This window comes from Neoarius graeffei, chromosome 20 (genome assembly GCF_027579695.1).
Source record: "Neoarius graeffei isolate fNeoGra1 chromosome 20, fNeoGra1.pri, whole genome shotgun sequence".
In the NCBI taxonomy this organism is placed as follows: Eukaryota; Metazoa; Chordata; class Actinopteri; order Siluriformes; family Ariidae; genus Neoarius; species Neoarius graeffei.
The window spans coordinates 58983601-59011332 of NC_083588.1; the positions used below are offsets into that span (position 1 = coordinate 58983601).

General features: G+C 40.3%; 1 protein-coding gene across 1 annotated transcript in view; it reads left to right on the top strand.

Annotated features, from left to right (window-relative positions):
- Nucleotides 1-25574, top strand: part of cntnap1 (contactin associated protein 1) — a 67441-nt gene extending 41867 nt beyond the window's left edge. Inside the window, exons 12-25 of the mRNA XM_060902431.1 lie at nt 3127-3233; nt 3328-3450; nt 10318-10521; nt 10901-11057; nt 11294-11421; nt 14991-15164; nt 15310-15528; nt 16106-16345; nt 16466-16708; nt 16877-17004; nt 17137-17230; nt 20379-20609; nt 21259-21303; nt 25375-25574. Coding sequence (XP_060758414.1) covers nt 3127-3233; nt 3328-3450; nt 10318-10521; nt 10901-11057; nt 11294-11421; nt 14991-15164; nt 15310-15528; nt 16106-16345; nt 16466-16708; nt 16877-17004; nt 17137-17230; nt 20379-20609; nt 21259-21303; nt 25375-25574 — 2293 coding nt within the window. The remainder of the gene's footprint in view (nt 1-3126; nt 3234-3327; nt 3451-10317; nt 10522-10900; nt 11058-11293; nt 11422-14990; nt 15165-15309; nt 15529-16105; nt 16346-16465; nt 16709-16876; nt 17005-17136; nt 17231-20378; nt 20610-21258; nt 21304-25374) is intronic.
- The last annotated feature ends 2158 nt before the right edge of the window (nt 25575-27732 follow it).

Sequence of the window (27732 nt, forward strand, 5' to 3'; positions counted from 1 at the left end):
ATATCTATCTTCTCTTTGTATCGAATCTTCGCTCGACCATTCAAATCGTGGTAATACTGAGAAAATTCAGCATTGTTTACAGACACGCTTTCAGCGGCTGCCATTCTAGTTGCTTTATATATCCACCATCATGGTGGATGCTTATGACGTAGCACATTTTGATCACGTGGTTGCAAGTCATTTATATTGATATTTTTGAAAACATGCCATACCAGCCCAGTAGGTGGTGATAGTCTGTCAAACTGTTATGTAAAACACTGCAAGACCAACATTAAAAGCACTTCTTGAGTGGTAGAAGGGGTGAAAAGAGCCTTGGGCTGTGTTCCAGTAGTGTTCTTTGCTTAGGAAAGTTCCTAACTGAGTAAAATGACCCAGAAGTATCTCAACAGGAGCTGTGATAAGAGCCATTCAAATTCTCTAAATGCTAAGGAAAGGTGCTTCAATACTTCCTTTCCTATTTCCTTTAGCATAGGGGACACTGGACCAGTGCAGCCTAGTGTAAGTGCATTTGGATACTCTTAGCACTCTCAGTTGTATAAATTCTCCTTCACGTCTTTCCCTGACTTCATGATGTTTTCCATCAATGTCAAGGAAAAGTGTTTAGGAAAGAACAGAGGATGGACTATTGGATTCAGGAGCAATAGAAAGCAGATCATGAACTTTCCATTCTCCAAAGTGAAATTGAATTACAGACACATCATGATAACAGAAGTTGTAATGCACAAAGTAACTAGCACATTCAGAAACCATAATGGCTAATGCACAGGCTGATGCTGTGATGTCAGCAGTGTAAAAAAAAAAAGCTGACTTTTAACCTGCTTACATGAAATCAGCAAAAACAGTGTTTAAAAATTTCCCCACATTTCAAAAAGCTTTGTTTTCAGGAACCCCAAAATGCCACTTTCAATACAAATAAAGCTAATACGGTTTCATATACACGGATCAGCCATTAAAGCCACTGATAGGTGAAGTGAATAAGATTGATGATCTCATTACAGTGGCACCTGTCAAGGGGTGGGATATATTAGGCAGCAAGAGAACAGTCAGTTCTTGAAGTCGATGTGTTAGAAGCAGGAAAAATGGGCAAACGTCAAGGGGGATCTGAGTGACTTTGACAAGGACCAAATTGTAAGGGCTAGATGACTGGGTTTGAGCATCTCTACAATGGCACATCTTGTGGAGTGTTCCTGGTATGCAGTGGTTAGTACCTACCAAAGTGGTCCAAGGAAGGACAACCGGTGAACCGGCAACAGGGTCATGGGTGTTCCTGGTATGGAGTGGTTAGTACCTACCAAAAGTGGTCCAAGGAAGGACAACCAGTGAACTGAAGACAGGGCCATGGGTGTCGAAGGTTAGCCTATGTGGTCCAGTCCCACAGAAGAGCTACTGTAGCACAAACTGCTGAAAAAGTTAACGCCGACACTTTTCTGTTTTAGCCAGCATTAACTTTTTTCAGCAGTTTGTGCTACAGCAGCACTATGGCCCCAAACACTCTGACATGCTTCATATCCATATTAAATCACCTTAAAGGGCTGATGACACGAACATGACTCTATGCAATTTCTTAAATAAACTATACAACATGGCAAACATGTTAGATTTCTGTTATAATTACGTGAAAAGAAGCTGTTGTTACGCGAATATCCAACTTTTAATTGCACAGCGCAAGAAAACTGGGTCCGTGGCTCGCGGCCATGTTGTGACGTCAGCGGGAGAACATGCTGCGGTTCACTGGCTGTTCTACTCATAGACATCCTATGATTCTACTCTGGTTCTACTCAATGGAAATGGCGCATGAAAACGCCGGTGAACTCTCTAGTGCTAGCTCTTCCTCTTCTGGGAGTCTAGAATTGTGTTGATCTCTTCTGAATAGAATCTATGATAGCCTACCCTCTTTACCCTTTGCCTCTCGTTGCTAGGCGGCAGTTACACGAAAGCCGCAAGCTTTCACAAGCAAATACATGACTGATATCACGCCGACTTTATGATTACATTTATGATTATCATGTAGAATCTATAGCTCTACGTACCTTTATCTTATGTCATTTCACAACACATGTTCTGACAGGGGGACTGTCTTTGGATCCGGCATAGCTACTAGTAGACCCCCTCCGGAATACTGGCAGTGTTGCCAGATTGGGATTTTTCCCGCCCAGTTGAGCGGTTTCAAGTGCATTTTGGTGGGTTTTGAACATATTTTGGGCTGGAAAACTTCAGCAGTATCTGGCAACACTGTGTAGGCACTGCTGATGGTAGTAACACACGTTTGTGCTGAACTGCACACCCAAGAGATTGTTTTAAGCTGGGAAGGGTGTCAAAACAATCCAAATCGAAGTGTTCAGAGCACAGGACGGATGTTGGTGAGGGCTCCCACTTGTCACGAGTGCGCCTGACTTGCTTCACCCACTTCGCATGCAGCTCGGGATCTCTGGGAAACTTGAATAAACTTACCCCATCCTTGTAGGTTTTGGAGCAAAAGCCGGCAACACAACGCGAAGGCATAATAACTAATATATATATATATATATATATATATATATACATATATATATATATATATATATATATATATAATAATGTATAATAATAATACTAATAATGACAAACTGAACACCTGTCACATCAACAACAAACTGGTAAGTTAGGAGGAAGGTTCTTTCGCTGACGTCATATAGCCCCTCCTCCTCCTCCGTCTCCTGGGTGCTGCAGCCCCGTCAAATTTGCCCAAATAGCCGCGTTTTTTATCATAACTTGTAAAATAGGCGCCTTCGTGAATTAATATATGGATCATCGGGAATTACTTTTTATGTTATAAAACATCGCCAAAGATGTCAAAAACGTGTCATCAGCACTTTAATGAATAGATATTTTCTTCAAGGAAATGAAGATATAACAAATTCTACTTGTTTTGCCCCATAGTAGTAGAACAAAATCTTGATCTTCCTTCATTCACCTAAGAAAGACAACTTACACAGGACTGTATATCAGTTTTCATGCTGCTTTCTTATGCAAATCCAGCCTTGGTACACAGCTCTGAAAACAAATTATTGACACTTGTGCTGTTCTGAGCTTCCTGCTTTAACAGCCAGGCGTGTATTGGTTGATTTAAGGGTCAATGTTTTTCAGGTGCACTCCAGACCCATGTGAACATGAGGGTAGGTGTATTCAATCCTGGAATGACTTCCTGTGCATTTGCAACAACACAGGCTACAAAGGGGAAGTGTGTCACAACTGTAAGTGCCACTTGGACAACTCTGTACTTTTGAATTAAACGGTCTTGTATTCCATTTCTCGTACTCTTTCCTCACGATGTCCTTCATTTCTCAGCCGTCTATAGGGAGTCGTGTGAGGCCTACAGACTGAATGGAAAGTACTGGTCAGGCAACTACACCATAGACCCAGACCTTAGCGGCCCACTCAAGCCTTTCACTGTCTACTGCAAGATGAAGAGTAAGACCACATTTTCTTAAAGATGTCTCACATTTACAAATTCACCCAAGAATAATGGATCATTAATGCAAGGAAATAAATGAAAGATAACTTGAAGTAGTATTACTAGGAGACATTTCATTTAATTGCTAGAATGGGACAAATCTTGAAGTAATTAACATAGCAATAGCTAGAACACGATACGAGACACGTAGATCGTCTAGACAGTGCTAAACTATGAGTCATACAACATGAACAACGTAACACTGGCTTCAAGAGTTTGGTATGCAGCATAACTTTGGGATACAAGGCTCGATTCTGCAGTCTGGTTCTGCCTGAGCCATGTTTTCCCGATTGTCCCCATGGGTCTCCTCTTAGTTCTCCAGTTTTCTCCCACCTCCCCACAACAGGCCAGTAGGTTGAGTGATGAATCTAAATTGGCAATTCTAGTTATGAATGAGTGTGTGAGATGCCTTGTGATGGACTGCAGGCCCATGTTCCAGCCTTGGAGTCAGTGTTTTTGGGATTGGTTCCAGATCCATCATGGTTCTGACCAGGACAAAGCAGTTGCTGAGGATGAATGGGGTAGAACTGAGATCCACACTTTGAAAATCTGGGAAGTAGGACCATTGAGTTGGACTCTCTGCAGGAATCAGATCAGTGGCCTTTTTTTTTTATAAGTAGATCAGATTCCTAATCCACATAAAAATTTACACAAGGTTAGACTGAATCCCAAATACCTGTAGCTGCATAGTCATTATACTGTATGTTCACTACATGGGTTGCAGCATAATTAAAGGACCCATGGCATGGTGGTTTGTTGATGCTTTAAACGGGCTCGTGGAGGTTTCCGGATGTTGTATCTGCAGCCTTTCTCAAAATGAACCCTCGGCACGTAGATATAGCCTCCTGGGAGAAAGCCCCATTTCAGCCCTTTTCCCAGTGCGTCGTTTTGCTAATGAGAAGCATGGAGGCGGGGAAGGGTAGAGGGTGGGGGCGGGCCATGGGGGGAGGGGTTTGACCAAGCTGCGGGCATGAGTGAGAGTGTTCGGAGTGGTAGTTTACGAACGTATAATACCCTAGGCTTGAACACGCACTCCATAACCAAAGAGGATAGAAGCAGCAACTACAGCAACATATCGCTTATCCAACAGAAGACATGCATTGCGGAGCAATAGTCAAACATAAGCTCATAAGTTATAGTCAATTTCCAGACTAAACTCAGTTTAACAGAGCATGCTGCATGCTCTTTAGTTTTGTAGCGCAGATTACCTGGCTAACTGCAGGAAGCAGTTAGCTGCACAGCTAATGTAGCCATTGCAAGGCTAGCGCACCGATTTTAAAACACGGCAAAAAGACTTAACAGTTATACACTTACTTGTTCGGTGTTTGTGGCTGATGCAGCAGGGATGCTTGGTACGGACCCAGGCTTCAGTGACAGTTGATGTGCAAAACCTGCCCTGTACTGTCCCAAGTTGTGGAAATATTCCTCAGGAAAATGCTTCCGACAAACATACACCGTCTTAGGTAGACTCGACGGCGTATTATTGGAGTAAATAAAATTAAGCCATTGCGTCTTCAGGGGCTCTCCCGTCGGCAGTAAAAACAGACTCTTTTCTGTGTTGTCACATCCATGTACAGTGCAATTTCCATGTTTCACTCGCTTAGGTGGTGCCATGTTGTTGTGTCCTCTATGGTCTCCTCACTACAGAATTGAAGTGACGTATCTATGGTGGCAACTTTTGAGCTGGGCGGGCAATCCATACAGTGGGTGGGAATCATCTCCCTTGCTGACGTAGTAAAGGGAAGAGCCTATCAACGCGCCATTTTGACGCGCCATTCTCAAATGTTGACAAAGGGTGGGCATAGTTTGGTTTACACATTATGACATTTCTAGCCACTGGGGTGACTTAAGAAGGTCAGAGGAACTCATTTTAACGTTAAAAAACCTCAGAAAGTGAAAATTTCATGCCATGGGACCTTTAAATAATATTGGCTGGCTTTTTTTTCGTGGTATATCTGATAAATTCCATTCAGCTAGCATGATATTGAATGAGTTGAAGACAAGTAGCTGAATGGAATATATCTGATATACCACAAAAAAAAAGCCAGCCAAATGTTATTATTATTGTACATACACATTCCTTTCGGGTGTTCAACATGTGGGCGGCACGGTGGTGTAGTGGTTAGCGCTGTCGCCTCACAGCAAGAAGGTCCGGGTTCGAGCCCCGTGGCCGGCGAGGGCCTTTCTGTGCGGAGTTTACATGTTCTCCCCGTGTCCGCGTGGGTTTCCTCCGGGTGCTCCGGTTTCCCCCACAGTCCAAAGACATGCAGGTTAGGTTAACTGGTGACTCTAAATTGACCGTAGGTGTGAATGTGAGTGTGAATGGTTGTCTGTGTCTATGTGTCAGCCTTGTGATGACCTGGCGACTTGTCCAGGGTGTACCCCGCCTTTTGCCCGTAGTCAGCTGGGATAGGCTCCAGCTTGCCTGCGACCCTGTAGAACAGGATAAAGCGGCTAGAGATAATGAAATGAGATGAGATCTTCCATATTTAATGAAGCAAACCTGGCAGCCATGTTTGTTTGCAAATTGTCCCAGCTGCTCGCTAGCACGGAAGTTTTACATCTCCGACGTGTGACATCATGCTGCCTTGACAACCATGCAATATCGTAAACCATATTCAACACTCATTCTTCATTGGGTAGAGTGACGTAATAAACATAGTACAGTATAAGCGATATGCTAACAATATTGCATGCTATCAAACCAAATGAATGAAACCGGCTAGAAGGGAATAGTACACGTTTTTATTCCATCGAAAAAGCGTCCTGTATGTATAATAATTCCCGATATTTCACTCCGATGACGTCACTCCCAGTGTTTTCCCGCTGACTAGATGCACGTTGCCAAAATGAGAAACTGGTTCAAAATGAAAATTCTTTTGATTAACTTGCGTATTTTTCTGTGGATATGTCCATACAATATAAAGAACATTACAAGGTGGTGTGAAGATATGAAGTTTATCTTCTCGTGGTGAAGAATATATAATTTGTTCACATGTTCACCACTCAAAGATAAACTTCACATCTTCGCACAACTGTGTAATATCCTCCATGTACAACCCAGTACACAATACGTCCACTCTAATTAGTTTGTTGTTAATTTTACATCTCTTCAATGTAATATCACTTTAATTGTTGATATTGAACAAAAAGGATGCCATAAATGCACATAATAGCCCCTTTTCCTTCTATTAAATGCTTAAGAAGTTGTTCAAAATGAACCATTGGATCTTTCAAATCTGAACTTTGTCTTCAAATACCAGTTCCGAAAGTCATCTATCCTTGTGATACTCTTCTCTACATGTCTCCTTTAACTTCTTTTTTTTAAAAGTAAATCTTCAATAATGATTCATTTAATATGCCATTTGCATAAGTAATTTATTCACACTTAATTGATGTTAGAGGTCCTGAAGTCCATGCACTAAGCATATTTGAGAAGTCAAATGCGTTTTGGGCTGTTGTTTTTAACTAGATGAGAAAGCTTGGGTAACTAAGCAAACTCATTTTCTGTGGAAGGCTCTGTAACATACTCATCAAGTGCTAAATGTCTAAATATATTGTTTGCTCTAAACCCTCGGTTTGCTCACATCAAATGGAGCCTAGCGAGAAATCAGAAATAATGAAGTTCCTCAGTCGTTTGTCAAGCTCTTATCTCTAAAATGCAGCATTCTTGTAGTGTATTTTACAATTTCCTCCAAGATTACTGCCACCCCTTGTAAAGATTAGTAAAAAGGGTTAGAAAAAAATCCACCTTTTGGTCAAGTTGCTTCATCTCACACTGAAAAAAATGAGAAAAATCAGACCTTTAATTGAAATAAATGTATTCAGAGAAAAACAAATCCCTCATCGAGAAATAATTATTTTTAACAAAAACACATGTGGCACTATTATTCCCATCCCTGGAAATTATAGTGAACATAATGTAACTGAAGCATGTTATGTTTCCCATTTAAATTGTACAGTATTTTTGAATTGATTGGCGTGCGTAGGAACTTTCAAGCTGTAATCCATGACTTTCTGATTAACTGGGGTACAAATATGAGGTGACACAGAGGCCAAATTCCTTCAACATCAGCATGGGAAAGATAAGAGAACACAAACCACCAAATGAGCGAGAAGCGTGTTGACCTTCATAAGTCAGGGAATGGTTATAAAAAATAGCTACTCACCTGAAAATGTCCATTTCCAATGTCCTGGTAGGCAATTTAAAAAAAAAAAAGTGGACACCAACTGGAACTGTTACAAACTCGCCTGGAAGAGGAGCCAAGTTTATTTTACACCGACGTACATTGAGGAGGAGGGTAAGAGAGGAAAAAAAATCCCCAAGGATCACTGTTCGTGAATTACAGGGAAAAGTAAAATCTTGGGTTTCTGACTCTCCAAAACCACCAACGCCAGCTCCATGCCAACAGCTTATTTGGAAGATTTGCTAGAAAAAAGCCTTTTCTGTCAGTTAACCACATAAGAGCCTGAAGTTTGCGAAACACTACTACAATTTTGACTGGAACCGTGTTCTCTGGTCTGTTGGAACAAAAATGGAGCCTGTTGGCAATAAACACTCAAGGTGGTGTAAATTTGGTGTAAAAAGAAGGATGGCTATAATGAAAATAACCCGATCCCACCTGTAAAATATGGTGGAGTTGTGTGATGTTTTGTAACTGTTTTTCCTCCAAAGGCCTGGAAACCTTGTTAGGGTCCATGGCATCATGGACTCCATGAAACACCAGGACATTTTAAATCAGAATCTGGCTGCCTCTGCCAGGAAACTACAACTGCGTCATCAATGGATCTTCCAGCAGGGCAGTGATCCGAAGCATATGTCCAAATCAACACAAAGATGGTTCGCCGAGCACAGAATCAAACTCCTGCCATGGCATTCTCAGCAGTGTTGTGCAAGTTCACACTTTTTTTGAACTAGTTCAAGTTCAGTTCAAACATGTTAAAAGTGAACTGTTCATGTTCATAGTTCACAGTTTTAATTCTGAACTAGTTCAAAGTTCAGTTCATTTTACTTTTAGGTGGGATATGAAAATAAAGACTAAAATCATATGCTACATTCTAGCTCAAAACTACTCACATATTATAGATATTATATTCTATCACACAAAATGGAAGTTATTGTACATACTATATATGGAAAAAAGGACAAAATATTTTGATTTCTTCACTGACTCAACCACTGCTACCAAAACGTTACACGTGACTTCAAACAAATGCTTTCAGTTTCAACTAACAGTAACTTCTAATAAACGACAACTAGACTTCCTCATAAATGTGTGTGTTTCTAAAAAGATGACTGCCAATATGTATATACACTGAAGGAGTGCTATTTTAAGATCCATATCAACAGCATTGACCATATCAACCATATTGATCAGACAGAGGGATGCATGCTCAAGGGCTTTTTATTTCTCAAAATACAAAACAGGAAAACTTCAGATAGCCTCATTCTTCAGTACACATCTGTGTATGCACACAGCAATCATCTCATTCTCTCTAGCCACTTTATCAATTTAGAGTCACCAGTTAACCTAACCTGCATGTCTTTGGGGGAAACTGGAGCACCTGGAGGAAACCCACGCGGACAACATGCAAACTCCGCACAGAAAGGCCCTCACCGGCCCCGGGGCTCGAACCCAGGACCTTCTTGCTGTGAGGCGACAGCGCTAACCACTACACCACCGTGCCACCACACAACAATCAAATTTCTAAAATTATTTGGCATTGTACTCATCTGTGTTCTCCGTGCCGCTACTTGAACTTTCACTGGCCATGTTGCTGTGAGTGTGCGCCGGCTGTGGTGTGCGCGCTGTCTGCTGCCTGTAGCTAGGGAACGCTGGGTTACGCCTACTCTGCTCTGCTGCATCATGGGTAACGTAGTATGGAGCCAAATCATAGAGCCATCCACTATCTCCAGCTTCACACTACGTTATCCATGATGCATTGCACACACGTGGCACCTCAGGGCAGTGAGTGACAACAACATCAGACTGACAGTGAAGTAGTAGAACGTAAAATATCTTGCAAGTAGACGTGCCACTCGATTCATCAGGTTTCATGTTTCGTTCATCTTCATGTTTGTCGTTCATGTCGCATAATTTGAACGAATTCACGTTCAAGTTCTTTCATTACAAAGTTGTTGCGTTCAGTTCAAAGTTCATGGAAAAACGAGCGTGTTCAGTGAACGCGTTCTTTTGAATGCGTTCATGCACAACACTGCATCTCAGTCCCCTGACCTGAACCCTATTGAAAACCTGTGGGGTGAGCTGAAGAGGACAGAGCATACCGTAAGAGAGGGTCAAAGACCCTGGATGATCTGGAGAGATTGTGTAAAGAGGAACGGTTTCAGATGCCCTGCTCTGGATCTCCAACCTTATAAAATGTTATAGGAGAAGACTCAGGGCTGTTTTATTGGCAAAGGGAGGGTGTACAAAGTATTAAATGTATGGGTGCTAATAATATTAGCATGTGTGTTTTTGTTGAAAATAATTTCTTGATGAGGGATTGGGGGGGGTTGTGAATAAATTTATTTCAATGAAATCTTGGATTTTTCTCATTTTTTTCAGTGTGAGATGAAGCGACTTGACCAAAAGGTGGATTTTTTCAAACCCTTTTTACGAATCTTTACAAGGGGTGCCAATAATTGTGGAAGGCACTGTATATTTTAGTGTGGCACACAGAAGTGTTATCAGTATTGTCACTGAACTGTCTTTATGAAAATGCCCCAACACACTAGTCTTATCTTTATTAAAAATCCATACCAGTCGCTGGATTCTTTCTGAAACAATTTCCTTGGCTCATTAAGTCCATTTCCTGTTTGTCAGTGAACAAAGCCTGGACAATTATTGAGCACAACCGTCTCGAGAGGACCAAAGTAACTGGCTCCAGCTTGGACCAGCCTTATATAGGAGACGTCCAGTACGTGAACGCCTCATGGGATGAGGTCACTGCTTTAGCCAATACGTCACTATACTGTGAACAGTGGATCGAGTTCTCGTGCTACAAGTCCCGCCTTCTAAACACTCCACGTAAGTATCTGATTGGATGACCATAAGCTGACCTTAATGAAGCAGATATTTTAAAAATGTTAAATTTATATAACTGTTCCAAGGAATAAATCTGGCTACATTTTTTCTGCCATCCAGAACTATTGGCACTCTATGTACATTGTCATAGATTAACCTCTGATTATCAGATTAGTTATTCTGTAGCTAGTTACAGTTGTACAAAGTTATATTACAATGCTCTATTTACATTATGTACACTCTGAAATCACCATAGTATGAATTCTAGAAAATGGCTGATGTTATTTTAGGAAAACTAATTAGACATGAATTTTAATATATATAAGGCAGATCACATACTGGTCTACTGCTCTGCTACTTAACATCCTGTTTCTTGTTTTAGATGGAAGGCCTTACACATTCTGGATTGGTCGGCATAATGAGAGTCATGAATACTGGGGCGGGTCTTTCCCTGAGAGTGGGAAATGCGGCTGTGCCATCAATCAAACCTGCACCGACTCAAAGTTCTGGTGCAACTGCGATGCAGATTATCGCCAATGGTGAGAAAGAGAAAGAGTAGGCATGAATGAAGATATGAATGAATAAATGATTGTAAATCTACAGAAGAATCCTCATAAATTAGCAACAAAAATGCTTGAAGAATACTAAAGAGAGCACTTGTATCCACTAATAGACAACATTAAATTGTATTTAATGAGGTTACCTGAAAGAAGGGCACTTGCAAGGGCTTTTGGGTCATCACACTTGCTAATTATCTGGTTTGTCTGTTAAACAGGTATGCAGATAAGGGCTACCTGATGTTCCGGGACCATTTGCCTATCAGAAGGATTGTAGTTGGTGACACAAACCGCCCTGGCTCAGAGGCCCAGTTCAGCCTCGGACCACTGCGCTGTTCCGGAGACAGTGAGTTATTTGCAACCTTGCTCTCAACATAGTCCAAGAATAATTATGTTAGATGTTTCTTGCAAAAGAGTGGTTGTCAGATCATTTCAAATGGTTTCTTGCTATAACCAGTCATAAAATAACCACCTAGAAAAAAATAGTTGCATCCACCAATAACAAGACTTCACTGTATGTTGGTACACCTGAAATAATATACAACCCCGATTCCAAAAAAGTTGGGACAAAGTACAAATTGTAAATAAAAACGGAATGCAGTGATGTGGAAGTTTCAAAATTCCATATTTTATTCAGAATAGAACATAGATGACATATCAAATGTTTAAACTGAGAAAATGTATCATTTAAAGAGAAAGATTAGGTGATTTTAAATTTCATGACAACAACACATCTCAAAAAAGTTGGGACAAGGCCATGTTTCCCACTGTGAGACATCCCCTTTTCTCTTTACAACAGTCTGTAAACGTCTGGGGACTGAGGAGACAAGTTGCTCAAGTTTAGGGATAGGAATGTTAACCCATTCTTGTCTAATGTAGGATTTCAGTTGCTCAACTGTCTTAGGTCTTTTTTGTCGTATCTTCCGTTTTATGATGCGCCAAATGTTTTCTATGGGTGAAAGATCTGGACTGCAGGCTGGCCAGTTCAGTACCCGGACCCTTCTTCTACGCAGCCATGATGCTGTAATTGATGCAGTATGTGGTTTGGCATTGTCATGTTGGAAAATGCAAGGTCTTCCCTGAAAGAAACATCGTCTGGATGGGAGCATATGTTGCTCTAGAACCTGGATATACCTTTCAGCATTGATGGTGTCTTTCCAGATGTGTAAGCTGCCCATGCCACACGTACTAATGCAACCCCATACCATCAGAGATGCAGGCTTCTGAACTGAGCGCTGATAACAACTTGGGTCGTCCTTCTCCTCTTTAGTCCGAATGACACGGCGTCCCTGATTTCCATAAAGAACGTCAAATTTTGATTCGTCTGACCACAGAACAGTTTTCCACTTTGCCACAGTCCATTTTAAATGAGCCTTGGCCCAGAGAAGATGTCTGCGCTTCTGGATCATGTTTAGATATGGCTTCTTCTTTGAACTATAGAGTTTTAGCTGGCAACGGTGGATGGCACAGTGAATTGTGTTCACAGATAATGTTCTCTGGAAATATTCCTGAGCCCATTTTGTGATTTCCAATACAGAAGCATGCCTGTATGTGATGCAGTGCCGTCTAAGGGCCCGAAGATCACGGGCACCCAGTATGGTTTTCCGGCCTTGACCCTTACGCACAGAGATTCTTCCAGATTCTCTGAATCTTTTGATGATATTATGCACTGTAGATGATGATATGTTCAAATTCTTTGCAATTTTACACTGTCGAACTCCTTTCTGATATTGCTCCACTATTTGTCGGCGCAGAATTAGGGGGATTGGTGATCCTCTTCCCATCTTTACTTCTGAGAGTCGCTGCCACTCCAAGATGCTCTTTTTATACCCAGTCATGTTAATGACCTATTGCCAATTGACCTAATGAGTTGCAATTTGGTCCTCCAGCTGTTCCTTTTTTGTACCTTTAACTTTTCCAGCCTCTTATTGCCCCTGTCCCAACTTTTTTGAGATGTGTTGCTGTCATGAAATTTCAAATGAGCCAATATTTGGCATGAAATTTCAAAATGTCTCACTTTTGACATTTGATATGTTGTCTATGTTCTATTGTGAATACAATATCAGTTTTTGAGATTTGTAAATTATTGTATTCCGTTTTTATTTACAATTTGTACTTTGTCCCAACTTTTTTGGAATTGGGGTTGTAGTAAGAAACCAGACTCCACTGACCAGAGATAGTTTTGTGTAAAATGAAGGATAAGAATAAGAAGGACTTAACAGTTTTGCCATGGAGACCTGTCCAAGGACTTCGCCAAATTTGCCAGTGTGTCATAACGGAAAGTTCAATGTGTTTACAAACAATTTGAATACATTTATTTGGAACAGCAGATGAAATACTGATATATAGGACTATGCAAAGGTCAGAGAACACCAATTTGTTTTCAGTCAAATGGCTCTTCAGTATTTATTGCTCATTATTTAGTTGCAAAGACCTGTGACTTTTGTCACTGGACTATTCAAAACCAAACAAGATATTTCAGTGTTCATCCAAACACCATCATCGGTTGTAAAAGTGCAACAGGAAGTATCTCTGGTGAAAATACAGCCATGAGATTTTAGCCACATGACTACGTAAGATATCACTAAGTTGGATATCTAAGCAAGCTGGTTTGTCCCTAAAGTGGTGTGGTCCAGTTTTTAACACAGCTGGTGCATCAGACCCCGTCCTCTGTTTACATTATATTAATGGTATTTAGCAGATCTCCAGCACACCCAGAGCCTGGGGAGCAGTTGGGGGTTAGTTGCCTTGCTCAATGGCATTTCAGCCATTCCTGCTGGTCCAGGAAATTGATCCAGCAACCTTATGGTCCCAAAGCTGCTCCTCTAACCATTAGAGCATGGCTTCCCCAGTGTTCAGTGATGGCCGGTCCACTTTGACGTAGATGGTCTCCTTAACACCTCTTTCAAACCACCTGTCTTCTCTTAGGGGAAGCCATGGCCTAATGATTAGAGAAGCAGCTTTGGGACCAAAAGGTCACCGATTCAATTCCATAGATCAGCAGGACTGGCTGAAGTGCCCTTGAGTAAGGCACCTTACCGCCAACTGCTCTGGCAAGTGTGGTGGCGTACCTTGTGTCTGATTAGCCAAAGAAAATCTGATGTGATAATCAGTTCAGGTGGTAGCCTGGCCAAAACTAAAACTAAACTGTCTTTTCTGTCTAGAATATGTACTTCATGATCCTGAAAACTCTGTTTCTTTTGTTGTAAGTGTGTACAGACTGCTGAGTCATGTCCTGAAGAGATTGCTCACCTGTGTTAGGACATGCATCTACTGAGCGTCTGTTTAGTTACTTCCTGTCACATTTTACACCTGATGATGGAGTTTGGATGAACACCAAAATGTCTTGTTTGGTTCTGAACAGTCCAATGATTCCAAATAAACACTTTTAAGCATTTTACTACCTGGATGTCTTAGAACGAACTTCCATAGATATATTGTTCATAAATAACACATATTGACACGAACTCTGTCAAGACGCTGGTGGCATCTTTACCTGGCAGTGTCCATTATTGGTACCATTAATAATGCAAGACAAAGCATTACAGTTGAGTATATACATACACTATGATGGAATTGCCCTGTGCTATCACCAGCGGGATCATCAGTTGATCTGCCACCTGTCTTGGGGAGTCTCGGCCCTCTTATGATCAAGACTCCCTTGAGGTAGTGGTGGGGGGGGTCAACAGTGCAAAAAGAAGGGCACCACTTCTTGCTGCAGGAAGTGGTGCTCTTCTTTTTGCACTGCTGGCCCCCCACCTCGAGAAAGTCTTGATCGTAAGAGGGCATCTTTACCTGACACTGTCCCTGATTGGTACCATTAATAATGCAAGACAAAGCATTAGGAAGTAATTAGTCCAAGGAGTGTACTTTAGTATTCCATTTCTGAAGACTGTTTGTTTCTTGCTCTTATAGGGAGTATCTGGAATACAGTAGCCATTACCAAGCCCACCTACATGACTTTCCCCACCTTTAAACCTGGCACCAGTGCTGACATCACCTTCCACTTCAAGACCTACCGCACCAACGGGGTCTTCCTGGAAAACTCAGATGACCATCTGCGCAACTTCATCAGGATCGAGCTGAACTGTGAGGTTCCAAACAAAAGTGATAAAAAATAATAAGAAGAATTATAATGGTATAAAAATGCTGGGGATTTTCATAACCAGGAGCACTAAACATAGCACAGATTCACAGCTCTTGTTGTCTGTCTCTCACTCTCTCTCTTTCTCAGCCACTACTGAAGTAGTGTTCGTCTTCATGGTGGGTGATGGGATTAGGAACGTGACTCTGTGCACCACCAAACCTCTCAACGATAACGAGTGGCATTATGTGGAGGCTGAAATCAATGTCAAAATGGCACGGCTCAAAGTGGACTTCTATCCTCCGGCTATTCACAAGTTCCCTGGCCAAACCTACGTCACCATGCAGTTCACTCAACCCCTGCTCGTAGGTGCGAAAGTAAATCTGGCTTTCAGTTAATGCAAATGTGAAAAGTATCACTGCAGTTCACAGTAGGAGTGTTCAGGTTTATCCTCAAAGGGATGGTATATGGCTGCAGATTTTCCTTCCAACCAAGCAGGAACCTATGGAGAAGATTCCATGCCAGAGTGAATTGCAATCCCAGCAGTGAAAAAAAAAAACATTAAATACAATGACATGCAGAAAATGTACCAGACTGAAAAGCAAAACCTCCATTACATTGCTTTTATTTCACTCCCAATGCTGAACAACTATGAGATGGTCAGATTACATTACATTACATTAATGGCATTTAGCAGATACTCTTATCCAGAGCAACATACAACATACCCAGAGCAGTCTGGGAGCAGCTGGGGGTTAGGTGCCTTGCTCAAGGGCACTTCAGCCATTCATGCTGGTCCAGGGACTTGAACCAGTGATCTTTTGGTCTCAAAGCTGCATTTCTAACCATTAGGTCATTGCTTCACCCATTATCAGATTATTTCAGATGGTTTCCATGTTGCCATTGAGTCTCTAAAGACTTATTTTCCTTTGTGCTCTGTGTGCAGGCGCTGCAAATCACACACTAAGGCCTTTCTTGGGTTGCCTGCGTGGCCTGAGAATGAATGGCGTCCCTGTGGATCTAGAGGGGAAGGTAGATGAACTCACTGGGATCCGGAGGAACTGCACTGGTGCGTGTCTTAACGCCTCCATCCCCTGCAGGAATGGAGGGCAGTGCATCGATGGCTATGCTTCGTACACCTGCGACTGCAACAACACCGCCTTTGATGGTTATTACTGCCATTTAGGTGAGTCCTCGACTTCTTTTGCACAGTTTGTTGTTATGGAGGTCTTGTCTAATATGTTTACCTTGAAAACCAACTCAATTGGGCAAGTGTAATTTTGGTGGGCCAACACTACACTCTCAGATATAGGAGCATTCTTCGACGTGGGTGCTTGGCTACGCTATGACATCCGTACAGAGCCCATTTCAGAAGACGCCTGGTGGGCTAACTTCTGGATCGAGCCACATTGGCACAACTTCACACTGGGCTACAACACCACCACTGATGACATCGAATTCAGTTTCAGTACCCAAGAAACTCCGGCCGTGCTGCTGTACATCAGCTCCTTCCACAAAGACTACATCGCTGTGCTCCTCAAGAAAGACGGTACACACACACACACACACACACACACACATTTACTTATCTACCAAAAACCATGAACAAAATGGTAAAATAGTAAAAACAGGACTAATAATCGTAAAAATCCTTTCCAACCATCAAGGCAGATATTACAGTACATTAAATCTGCTGATGATGGCACTTCCTGTCCAGGTACCCTCTCCCTGAGGTATCGTCTGGGTTTAATAACGCATAAATTTCAGCTGACCACCAGGAACCTGGCTGACGGCTTCCCTCACTTTGTCAACATCACCAGGCACAACTACACCGTATGGACCCAGGTATGATTTATAGCCTAATGCATGGCAAATATTTCTCAAGGTACAGCAGTTTAAAGAAAACAAACAGAAACAGGGCAGCTGTAGTGCTATAGTGCCCACATCTATGTACACTAAAGTGTAGGTTTCTTTCAGGTGGATTACATGGAGCCATGGGTGGAGAGATTGACTCTCGGGGAGATTCCCAGATTTGACTCACCGAAGAGTATCTTTCTTGGCCGTGTCATGGGTAAGATAAAGACCAGCTTTCGTTTTGTCTATAACCACCTGTATTCTTCAAATGCACTAACAAATTCCTGTTTTAAAGCTGCAGTATGCAACTTTTGGAAATTTGGGCATTGGAGAACTTTTCAAAGAAAATTTTGTTCTTACAGTATATTTTAAATTTACCTTGAGATTCAATTGTATGAGCATAAATATATGGAGGTGATTATAGGAAATTGTCCACACCGATTGGTCGAGAAATTTGGACTATTTCTTGATAAATCACCTTGAGCGACCCAGCAAAATGGCGTCCAATTGTTTTGTCACCATAAGTGAGGAAGAATTACAAACGATGAATGAAAATGCTGTTCCAAAAAGCAGTAAAGATGCTATGAAGTTTGGTCTAAAACTATTCAAAGGTAAGGTGGACTTGTAATTTATTTTATTGATTTCAAAACAAAGTATTTTATGTAACTCGGCGTAGATAAGTGACAAGTCTGCGCCACACCTTTACAGGGACGCAGGAACTCATCTGAAGTGCAGGGTGCTGTAGGCTATGTCATCGGATGATGCACCAAATATAGCCCAAAGGCTATATTCTCAGTATTATTTCTTACAGTAGGCTACTAAAAGCCAGGCCAGAGCTATAATCTTACATTTACTGAGACACTCACATGTATTCAATAATAAGTGCATTTATTTTTTTAGACAAAAGATGAAAAATACAAAGTGCGTTCTCAGTCAGAGCGCGCCGCGTAGCTGTCCATGGTATCAAACATCCAAACTATGATAGGTCGTACTCGTAGGCGTACATTTTTAGGTGACAAAAACAAGATAACCATAACCTTAATAAGATTAACCATACTAAAAGAAGAGAGGGCCTATTAAATTATTTACGGCCGCATTTTGACATCGTTCATAATGGGCGTCATCTTTAATGCCGTTAGTTTATTTAAAGCTTCAAGATGAAAGCGCGACTTCTCGTGACTGTTGAACTTCTCATTTGCCTTTCGCCAGTTTCGGAACCCCCCTCTCACAAAACTGCCAGCACTTGCTATTTCTGTATCTTTATTGACAAGGCCCTTCTTGATCGCAGAGCAGCAATGAAAACACAGAGCGCTGTCATGCTCTTTATCATAGTGTAGCCATGACCATCGATTAAACCATCCAGGGTTAAAGGACCGGGAGAAATTTTCCTTGCCAAAGCGTCTGGCTGGGAACGAGTGGTCTGTTGGTTGAAAGGGTTTATCATCGGGTACATACCCACTTGTTGCCTTGCTGACAGGGGAGGTGGTAGCCCTACTGGTGCTTTCACTACAGCCAGTTAGCTGCTGGTCAGTGGCAGTGCTACAGCCAGTGCTGGAGTGGGAAACCTGCCCTGATGATGAAGGCCTCTCGTCCTCCTCCTGAACTTCCTCGTGTCCTCCGTCATAAGACTTTTTCTCTTTGGCTTTTTGGCCCCCTCCATCTTTAAAGAAATCAGAAATCCTTTTCTGGCTCATTGCTGCTACATTGACACACACCACTAGCTAAACGAACTCTCCCGCCACCAGTGCACTGTTCTACGCCAGTGTTCTTTCCGGTCTGGTTGAGGTCTAAACGTTGATCACTCACCTCAAACCATATTTTTAAATTACATTTAAAACTACTTATAAGCATGTAAAAATTAGAAAAAAATGTTTTTTCATTTTGTTTTTATTTTAGAATAAAAGAAAAACGTATGCCTGAATTTACAACGCCAATGTTGTAGTTGCGTCTGTTGTCCAGGAGGGGGGTGCTGCAGCACCCTCAGCACCCCTAGTTCCTGCGTCCCTGCACCTTTATTACGTTTGCATCCCGCTTTTGAAGTATGAAACAAATTTATTTAATATGATTTTTTTTTAAATAAACACCTGTGCATTTATACTAAAACAATTATCCACCTCAGGCTCAGTGAATATCGGGGAATAATAACCTCGACTTTGGCTTGATTATTATTCACCTCACCTTCAACGAATAATTAACCATCAAGTACTTTCATTCCATATTTTGTTGCTTTTTTATTTTTTTGGTGTTTTATTTTCCAAGTAGAGTTTTTATTTCGTCTTCAGTTGGTTCAGCAACACGCTCTACCATTTTTTTCCTACTCACGGTATATGAGTTGATAGCCTAGTAGTAGAGTAGCCAATCAGAGCACATGATTTCTCATATGCAGTGAATGTGGATAGAATAATTGTTAATTATACCATAGCAATGTTACATTCTGATCGCGAGTTGGCCTAGTGATTGCTCCCTTGATTGGGAGATTGAGAGTTCTACTCCCAGTTGGGTCATACCAAAGACCATCATAAAAATTGTACCTACTGCTGTCTGGCAAGGCACGCTGCAATACAGATGTGAGAGGGGAGTCAAACTTTCGCGGTTACTAGAGGACCAGCCCCCTACTGTAACCCTAGCTATGTAATAGGTGCAAGGCTGAGGGCTATAGAAGTGGAGCTTGGTGCTGCCCAATGGGCCTTAAGGGCCTGATTAGTACTGGGTTGGGAGACTGCCTGGGAAGACCAGGTCCTGCACAGGAGGGCCTTTGACTTTTGAATGTTGCATTCTGGATTTTGCTTGGTCAGAAGGTGTTGATTCATTTTCTCTAACAGCAGCCCCCTAGAGTAGTACCACCTCAAGGACCTCTATAATGGATGTTCCAAATAAGTAGATTTTAAAATGTGTATAATTATTGATATGGTGAAGTTTTTTGTATGTATGTATTTTTTTTTTGTCTTATAAACTTTAAGAGACAGGAATGAAGAGAGACCAGTAAGGCGGACAGACTGTTCATACATAGCTGCTTTAACAGGAACTAACTCTCATGGACAGTCCACAACATTAAATGTAACTAATATTAAAAAGCAAGACGTGTCGTTCATAAATTAATTTAAAAATTGTTATCGATGGCAAGTTGCTGTGCTTTAAAAGAATTAAAATGCTTGTGCTTTTATAGGAAAATAATCCAACTCAGGGTGGTAATGCGATAATCAAGGTCCTGAGTAATGTTTCATGTAAAAAGTTGCATATTGCTGTTTTAAGGCAGTTTTTTTCTTGACTCAGAATTAGCTGATTATGTTTAAGTAATGATCATATGTGGCATGATTTATGCTACTGATAACGTTTTTCTCTGCTTGTTTTTTCCCCCCCGGCAGAGGTTGGCGATATCGATTATGACATTCAGAGACACAACAGTCCAGGCTTGGTGGGCTGCATATCAGGGGTCCGTTATAACATCTTTGCACCACTGAAGGCGTATTTCCGTCCCAATGTCACCAACCCACCCGTCACCATCCAGGGTTACGTGGTGGAGTCGAACTGTGGTGCGTTCCCTCCTGTCGTAGGCTACGTGCCCTGGGAAGACGACCCCTGGTTCACTGGACTATGTAAGGCGATCAACTTTTCATCACTCATGATGAACATGCATTTCAAAAATGTTTATATTTTTTCCTGTTAATAGCTAATTTGTTTTTAGCAAATTGACTTTTTGTGATAAAATGGTTTATGTAATAATCCAATTTACTTAAGAATAAACTGCTGTTGAAAAAGTTTCTCTTAGGTGTTTTGCACATTTCCATCAGGGATTTAAAGCGAATCAGAAATTGCATACATATCTCATCTCATCTCATCTTATTATCTCTAGCCGCATACATATGTATTTTGCAATTTCACTATTTGTTTTCACCACAAAAAAAAGCTATATTTTTTGCAATATTAAATGTACTGACAAACATCTTTGAAACCTTTATGTGCTAGAGTCAAATGAAAAATTGTTATATTGATATATGTAAAAAAAAATCTGAAAATGATTCCATCACCTATATTAGTTAAGTTAAAAATAGATAAATAAAAACAAACCTCAGAGAGGAATAATTACTATTACTACTAATAATATAAACAGAAGAAAAATGTAATTTTAAACTCCGTAAACAGGTTATGATTTTATATGTATTATATACACTATATACATACACACACTGATATATAATATCTGACAAATAATATATGTATACATTTTTTTTGCTTCTTTTCCAGTCTTCGATTATATTCATGATGATGTGACTCCACCCTGGATGACATGTAAGTGTTCTTAATTTTCAAAATTTTTACTAATTATTCAGAAACTCTATGCATGCCTGATGAAGTCTCTCTGTTCTTCTTGATATACCACCTGATAACGGTGTTGTTAATTGACCCAGTCCTACCACAGATGCACGTCTATCTCGCCACTCTTTATCCATTTGTTCGTTCTCTCTTTCTTGTTTCTCAATCTTTCTTCATCTCCCATTGGCAGATGTAGAGTTCCAGTTTTTCAGAAATGCTAGAAATGAGGACCACATCAGATTAAACACATAGTTTCATTGCTATTAGCATCAGTGTGAAAGATTTTATCTAATTATTGCGTCTTACATGTTATTTTGAATTGGTAACCCATTATTTCAAGATATTTTCTCATCACTCTGTCTTGCCAGTTCATTATTTTGATTAATACCTCATTTCAATATTTTCTCTCATTGTTTTGACTTGCCATACTTGCCACAATTGAACAATATTTATAGAAAGAAATAAAAAAATATATATACAATGTAAGAAATAAAACATTTGGGGCATGCTGTTGTAGGAAAATAGTGGTATGGTGTAGTAGAGTTATTGTTACCACTCCAATGTTGATTATTTTCCAATAACAAGACACCCCCAAGTGTTTTATTTCTCTTATAATCACACCAATAATTAATTTATTTTTTTAATTAAAAAATGTGATATTGTACAACCCCAATTCCAAAAATGGGGCGTGTTTACCACTGTGTTGCATCATCTCTACTTTTAACAACACTCTGTAAACGTTTGGGAACTGAAGAGACCAATTGCTGTAGTTTTGAAAGAGAAATGTTGTCCCGTTCTTACCTGATATACAATTTCAGTTGCTCAACAGCAACAGCTCGGGGTCTCTTTCGTCATATTTTGTGCACCATAATGCGCCAAATGTTTTAAATGGGAGACAGATCTGGACTGCAGGCAGGCCAGTTTAGCACCTGGACTCTTTTACTACAAAGCCATGCAGTTTTAATATGTGCAGAAAGCGGTTTGGTGTTATCTTGCTGAAAGAAGGAAGGCTTTCCCTGAAAAAGATTTTGTCTGGATGGCAGCATATTGCTCTGAAACATGTTTATATCATTCAGCATTAATGATGCCTTCCCAGATGTGCAAGCTACCCAGGTCACGTGCACTAATGCACCCTCATACCATCACAGACGCTGGCTTTTGAACTGTGCACTGATAACAAGCCAGATGGTCCCTCTCCTCTTTAGCCTGGAGGACGTGGGGTCCATGATTTCTAAAAAGAATTTCTACTTTTGATTCGTCAGACCTCGGGACAATTTTCCACTTCACCTCAGTCCATTGTAAAAGAGCTCGGGGCCAGAGAAGGTGGCGGTGTTTCTGGATATTGTTTATATTTGGTTTTAACTTGCATTTGTGGATGCAGTAATGAACTGTTTTTACAGACAATGGTTTTCTGAAGTGTTCCTGAGCCCATACAGTGATTTCCACTACAGACACGTGTCTGCTTTTAATGCAGTGTCACCTGAGGGCCTGAAGATCACAGGCATCCAGTGTCAGGTTTCAGCCTTGTCTCTTGCATACAGAGATTTCTCCAGATTCTCTGAATCTTTTAATGATATTATGGACCATAGATGGTGTGATCCACAAATTCTTTGCAGTTTTACATTGAGGAACGTTATTCTTAAATTGCTGCACTGTTTGCCCACGCAGTCTTTCACAGAGCAGTGAACCCCTCCACATCTTTACTTCTGAGAGACTCCGCCTTTCTGGGATGCTCTTTTTATACCCAATCATCTTACTGACCTGTTGCCAATTAGTGTGGGTTTTTTTTTGGTCTTTTGTTTGTTTTTAGCATTACATAACTTTTTCAGTCTTTTGTTGCCCTGTCCCAACTTTTTTGAAATGTGTTGCTGACATCAAATTCAAAATAAGCATATCTTTTTTCAAAAAACAATAAAATTTCTCAGTTTCAACATTTGATATGTTGTCTCTGTACTATTTTCAATTAAATATAGGGTTTGCATGATTCGCAAATTATCACATTCTGTTTTTATTTATATTTTACACAGTGTCCCAACTTTTTTGGAATTGGGGTTGTACTTTTTGACCATTTATAGTTACATTGGAATCATCGACTGTATAAAAAAACGTACAACACATCGTCCCTCATTTGTCAATCTAGCTTAGAAACCAGCGGACTGTAGAAATCATCATACGATGGGGTTCACGTGTGATTCATGAAATGTTTGTACATCTCCAATCACAAAATAAGAATGATCAGGCGTTGATAAATGTAATGATTCTAAACCATCATCATTGAAATAATCACACCGTTAAATATTCTCATTTTAGAAACTACACCCCTAGATTTCACAATATTGAGAGGCCAAGAAGAGAACCTTCTCTGACCTCAAAATAGAAGCTCTAATGTCTTAAGTCCAATTGAACGAATTATTACTATTTGGCAGCCTGAAAATTAGCATTATAGGACATCAGGAAAATGGACTATGGAAAGAAATCACTGCTGCGGTCAGCAGCATTGCCGTCAACAATCAGATTCAAGTTGATGTTTGAATATTTAAATATATATGTGATATGCACAGCCTCTATACTTTATATAGTAGTCATCTAATATATTTAACAGTTATTCCATGAAATTGAGTTGAACATGAGCTGATAGCCATAATCCATGTACGATGAGATTGAGTAGAATAACTTTTATTCGATCCACATTCACTGAATTTTGAGAAACGGAACATTTTTTTTTTTTTGCAAATTCGATAAATAAAAACTTTACACAAAATGTCCGACAAACTCATTTACGCTTAGAATGTAAACAAACCAGTGAAATGACAGGAGCAATTTGTGAAAAATGCTATAATAATAATAATAATAATAATAATAATAATAATTCTTGAAAATAAAAAATGATACGTTTTTCCCATCAAATACTTTCATTCCATATTTTGTTACTTTTTTAAAATTTTTTGGGGTTTTGTTTTCGAGTAGAGTTTTTATTTCGTCCTCGGTTCAGCAACACGCGCCGTCATTTTGTTTTTCTCTACTCACGGTATATGAGCTGATATCCTAGTAGTAGAGTAGCCAATCAGAGTGCATGATTGCTCATATCCAGTGAATGTGGCTAGAATAATACATTATTTTTTTCGCGGTCCAGTTTCCATCAAATCCCGCGCTCTGATTGGCTGGTGAGCGGGTCCATATCCTATGATACGGACCCCAGTTACGGACCTCTGGTGACTCGCTTGTTCACAACAACAAACATAGTAGCAATTTTTGTCAACATTTATTTTTGCTTTTCTCAGGAGAATAGCATTAATTTTACAGCATGGATAGCGATAACGACAGTCTTCACAGCGAAAGCGAGTTTTACTACCCTGAGGAAGAAGAAATAAAAGAAAAGAAAACATTTCAGGAGAAAGCTAAAAACCTGTAACTGTTGCTAATGCCGAGCAAAAACATGGCTGAATCCTGAATGATTCAATTTTGTATAAATAGGGGACTACATAGGCGGCAAAATGTAGTTTTTTTCCTGCCATGGAAGTGCACTTGTATACCGAGGAGGAAGCAATTTGCATTACAGCCATGAATGAGGATTCAAAATGGCGGCTCAGCTCGGTTTTCCCTTTCGGGCGCTCTCGTTTTCTGTTAGAATTTGGTAAAGAAAAAAATAAATATATTATTTACCAGCTTAAGGTCGGTCCGTATGGTGAAATACCATGACCTCGGCCTTGAATACTGACCTCGGCCCAGAGGGTCTCGTTCAGTACTTTCAAGACCTCGGTCACGGTATTTCACCATACGGACCTCCCAGCTGGTAAATAACATTTATTTGTTAAATAACAGCACATTCTTAAAACAGTGTTTTTTATTATTAGTCTTAGATTATGTAAAGAGTCTGATATACAAGTCCCTGTGATAGTTGTTACTATAGAAATGATAACATATTAGAAAGAGTGCAGTAATATAAACCTGCGATTTTTCCTTGCAACTATGAAATCAACAGCTTCTAAAAAATCAGGATTGAGAATTCAACCATGCTATGTCTATAATGTGTGTGTGTGTCCACAGTGATCGTCACCGTGTCTCTGATGCTGCTCTTCCTCACGCTGTACGGCATGTACATTTACCTGTACAGATATAAAGGCAGCTATCACACGAATGAGCCGAAAAACTTGGAGTCGCCCAGTTCTGAGCGTCCTCTTACCGAAACACTGCGCAAGGAGAAGAAGAACCTGCCGGAAATCCAGGAGGAGGCGATGGGTGAATAACAACGTGAGAGAAACAGGGTCCCTGGGGGAGGGGGAGGGGGAAGGGTGGTTTGAAGGAGGGGTGGGATACACAACGTGAGCGAAACATAGGAAAGAGGAAATGATGAAACGGATGGATGAAACGGGTTATGATTATAGCTTATCTATATATATATGCGCCTATATTTTTGCTTTATATTTTTCATTTATATTGTGTATTTTTTATTTTTTTCTGCCCCGGTGTTAATTGGTCATAATTGGACGTTAATCTAACATCTGGTGCTTTTTGACTAAACGTTTGAAGGGTTCCGAGCCCACAACGCATTGCTGGCTAAAGTAAGTGCCTCAGGAATCCAAACAATTAGAAAGAACCAACAGGATTGTGTGTGTCAACAATGCGTCAACAAATAATGAAAAAAAAAATCCAATTTTCTTAAAAAAAAAAAAAGATGAGAGAACGAGAAACAAAATTCACAACAAAGTACAAAAAAAAAACATTTTGCTAATGCACATGTTTACAAAGATTGTATCTATTTCTCGTAAACTATATGCAGTTGTTTGCAAAAGTTTTGGCACCCTTGTCCATGTTATAGGATTTATGACGTAAAAACAGATAATATCGGCAGCATTATGACGACGTTGGTTTTTTAAAATAACTTTTTCTGCAAATAACAGTTTATACATAGTTAATTTATATTTGATGAACGCATTTAATAGCCAGCTAGGAGTCTTATCCTTGCGGGTAAGGCTTCCTTCTGATGACTCTTCCATGCAGATCAGGTTTTTTTTTTTAAATTGTTAAATGCTGCAGAGGTTGTGTTTAGTTCTTTTCACTTCAAAAATCAATAAAATGTGTAACATGTCCAGGGCTGTCCAAACCTTTGTATACAACTGTGTAGCTTTCTGTAGACATGTTTGAAATATTCATAAAAGCTGATGAGTTAGAAATCTATATTTGTTATATTACTGCCTTCAACAGTGATTAGTGCTTGCATATAGAGCAGGATCATATAAACACTCTTTGAGCTTTGTTCAGTGTGCTGAGCACTTACGGTGACTGTAGTTGGACTAATAGTATTTAGACTGAACGAGAAACTAGTAATATAGCATAAATATACGTTCCCATGCTGGTCACAGTGTAATAGTAGGTTTTTTTTTTTAATATGGAGAAGAGCCATAGTGAGCTTGGTCATGCCCGTATTAATGCTAAATGTTATCGTATAGGTCTTCCCAGTTTTACGAAAGTGAAATCAAGCCTCAACTTTTACGAACCCTGGCCTGTGAAATGAGTATGAGAAAACTGTTGTGTGTTTTATGTCAGTACGCCTTGACTCAGGGTTGAACGGTTCCTCTCACTGTCTCCACCTGAACATATCATACAGTCAAGCCTGAAAGTCTCAGTCCACTATTGAGCCAATATTTAACTCAATTAATCCCGATTATTTAAGAATAAATTATTTAAAGCTATTTTAGCTATGACACAAGATGTTCGCTTCATTTTTGCTTATTGTGTGCAGTGCAAAAGTTTGTACACCCCCACCCCACCCTAAATATCACAAACTACTCTTATGGCTCCTGTTATAGAAAATTAATTGATTTATATCTCAATTGCCTCCTTAATTACTCGATCCCACATCTGTCACCATGTCGTCTCAGGGAGATTTTTCTTACCCCCTGCACTTCTGGCTTGCTCATTAGGGATCTTAGTCTCCATCTGGATTTCTAGAAGTTGTTAAAAGTGCGACAGAAATAAAACCGAACGGAATTGAATTTGGCCTGTGACCTGGTGAATTTACAGGCTGGGCTTGACAGAAATCAGCCCCAGCCTCATGTCACACTTCTTCTGCATATTTTTTTAAATAAACAACCCGCTTTAAGACACTTGTTAACAGCAAATATTCTGATACAGAATGGCCACTCTAAGGACAGACTACCCAGCTATAAACAGGACAGCGTAGTGTATGCAATTCATTGCAGTGAGAATGCACAGACCTGTACACTGGGGAAACAAAACAATGACTTCACAAGCACATGGCTCAACACAGGAGAGCCAGTTCCTCAGGCCAGGACTCTGCAGTCTATTTTCATCTTAATAACAAAGGACACTCGTTTCAGGGCTGCAATGTACGCATTCTAGCCAGAGAAGACCAGTGGTTTGAAAGAGGAGTAAAAGAAGCCA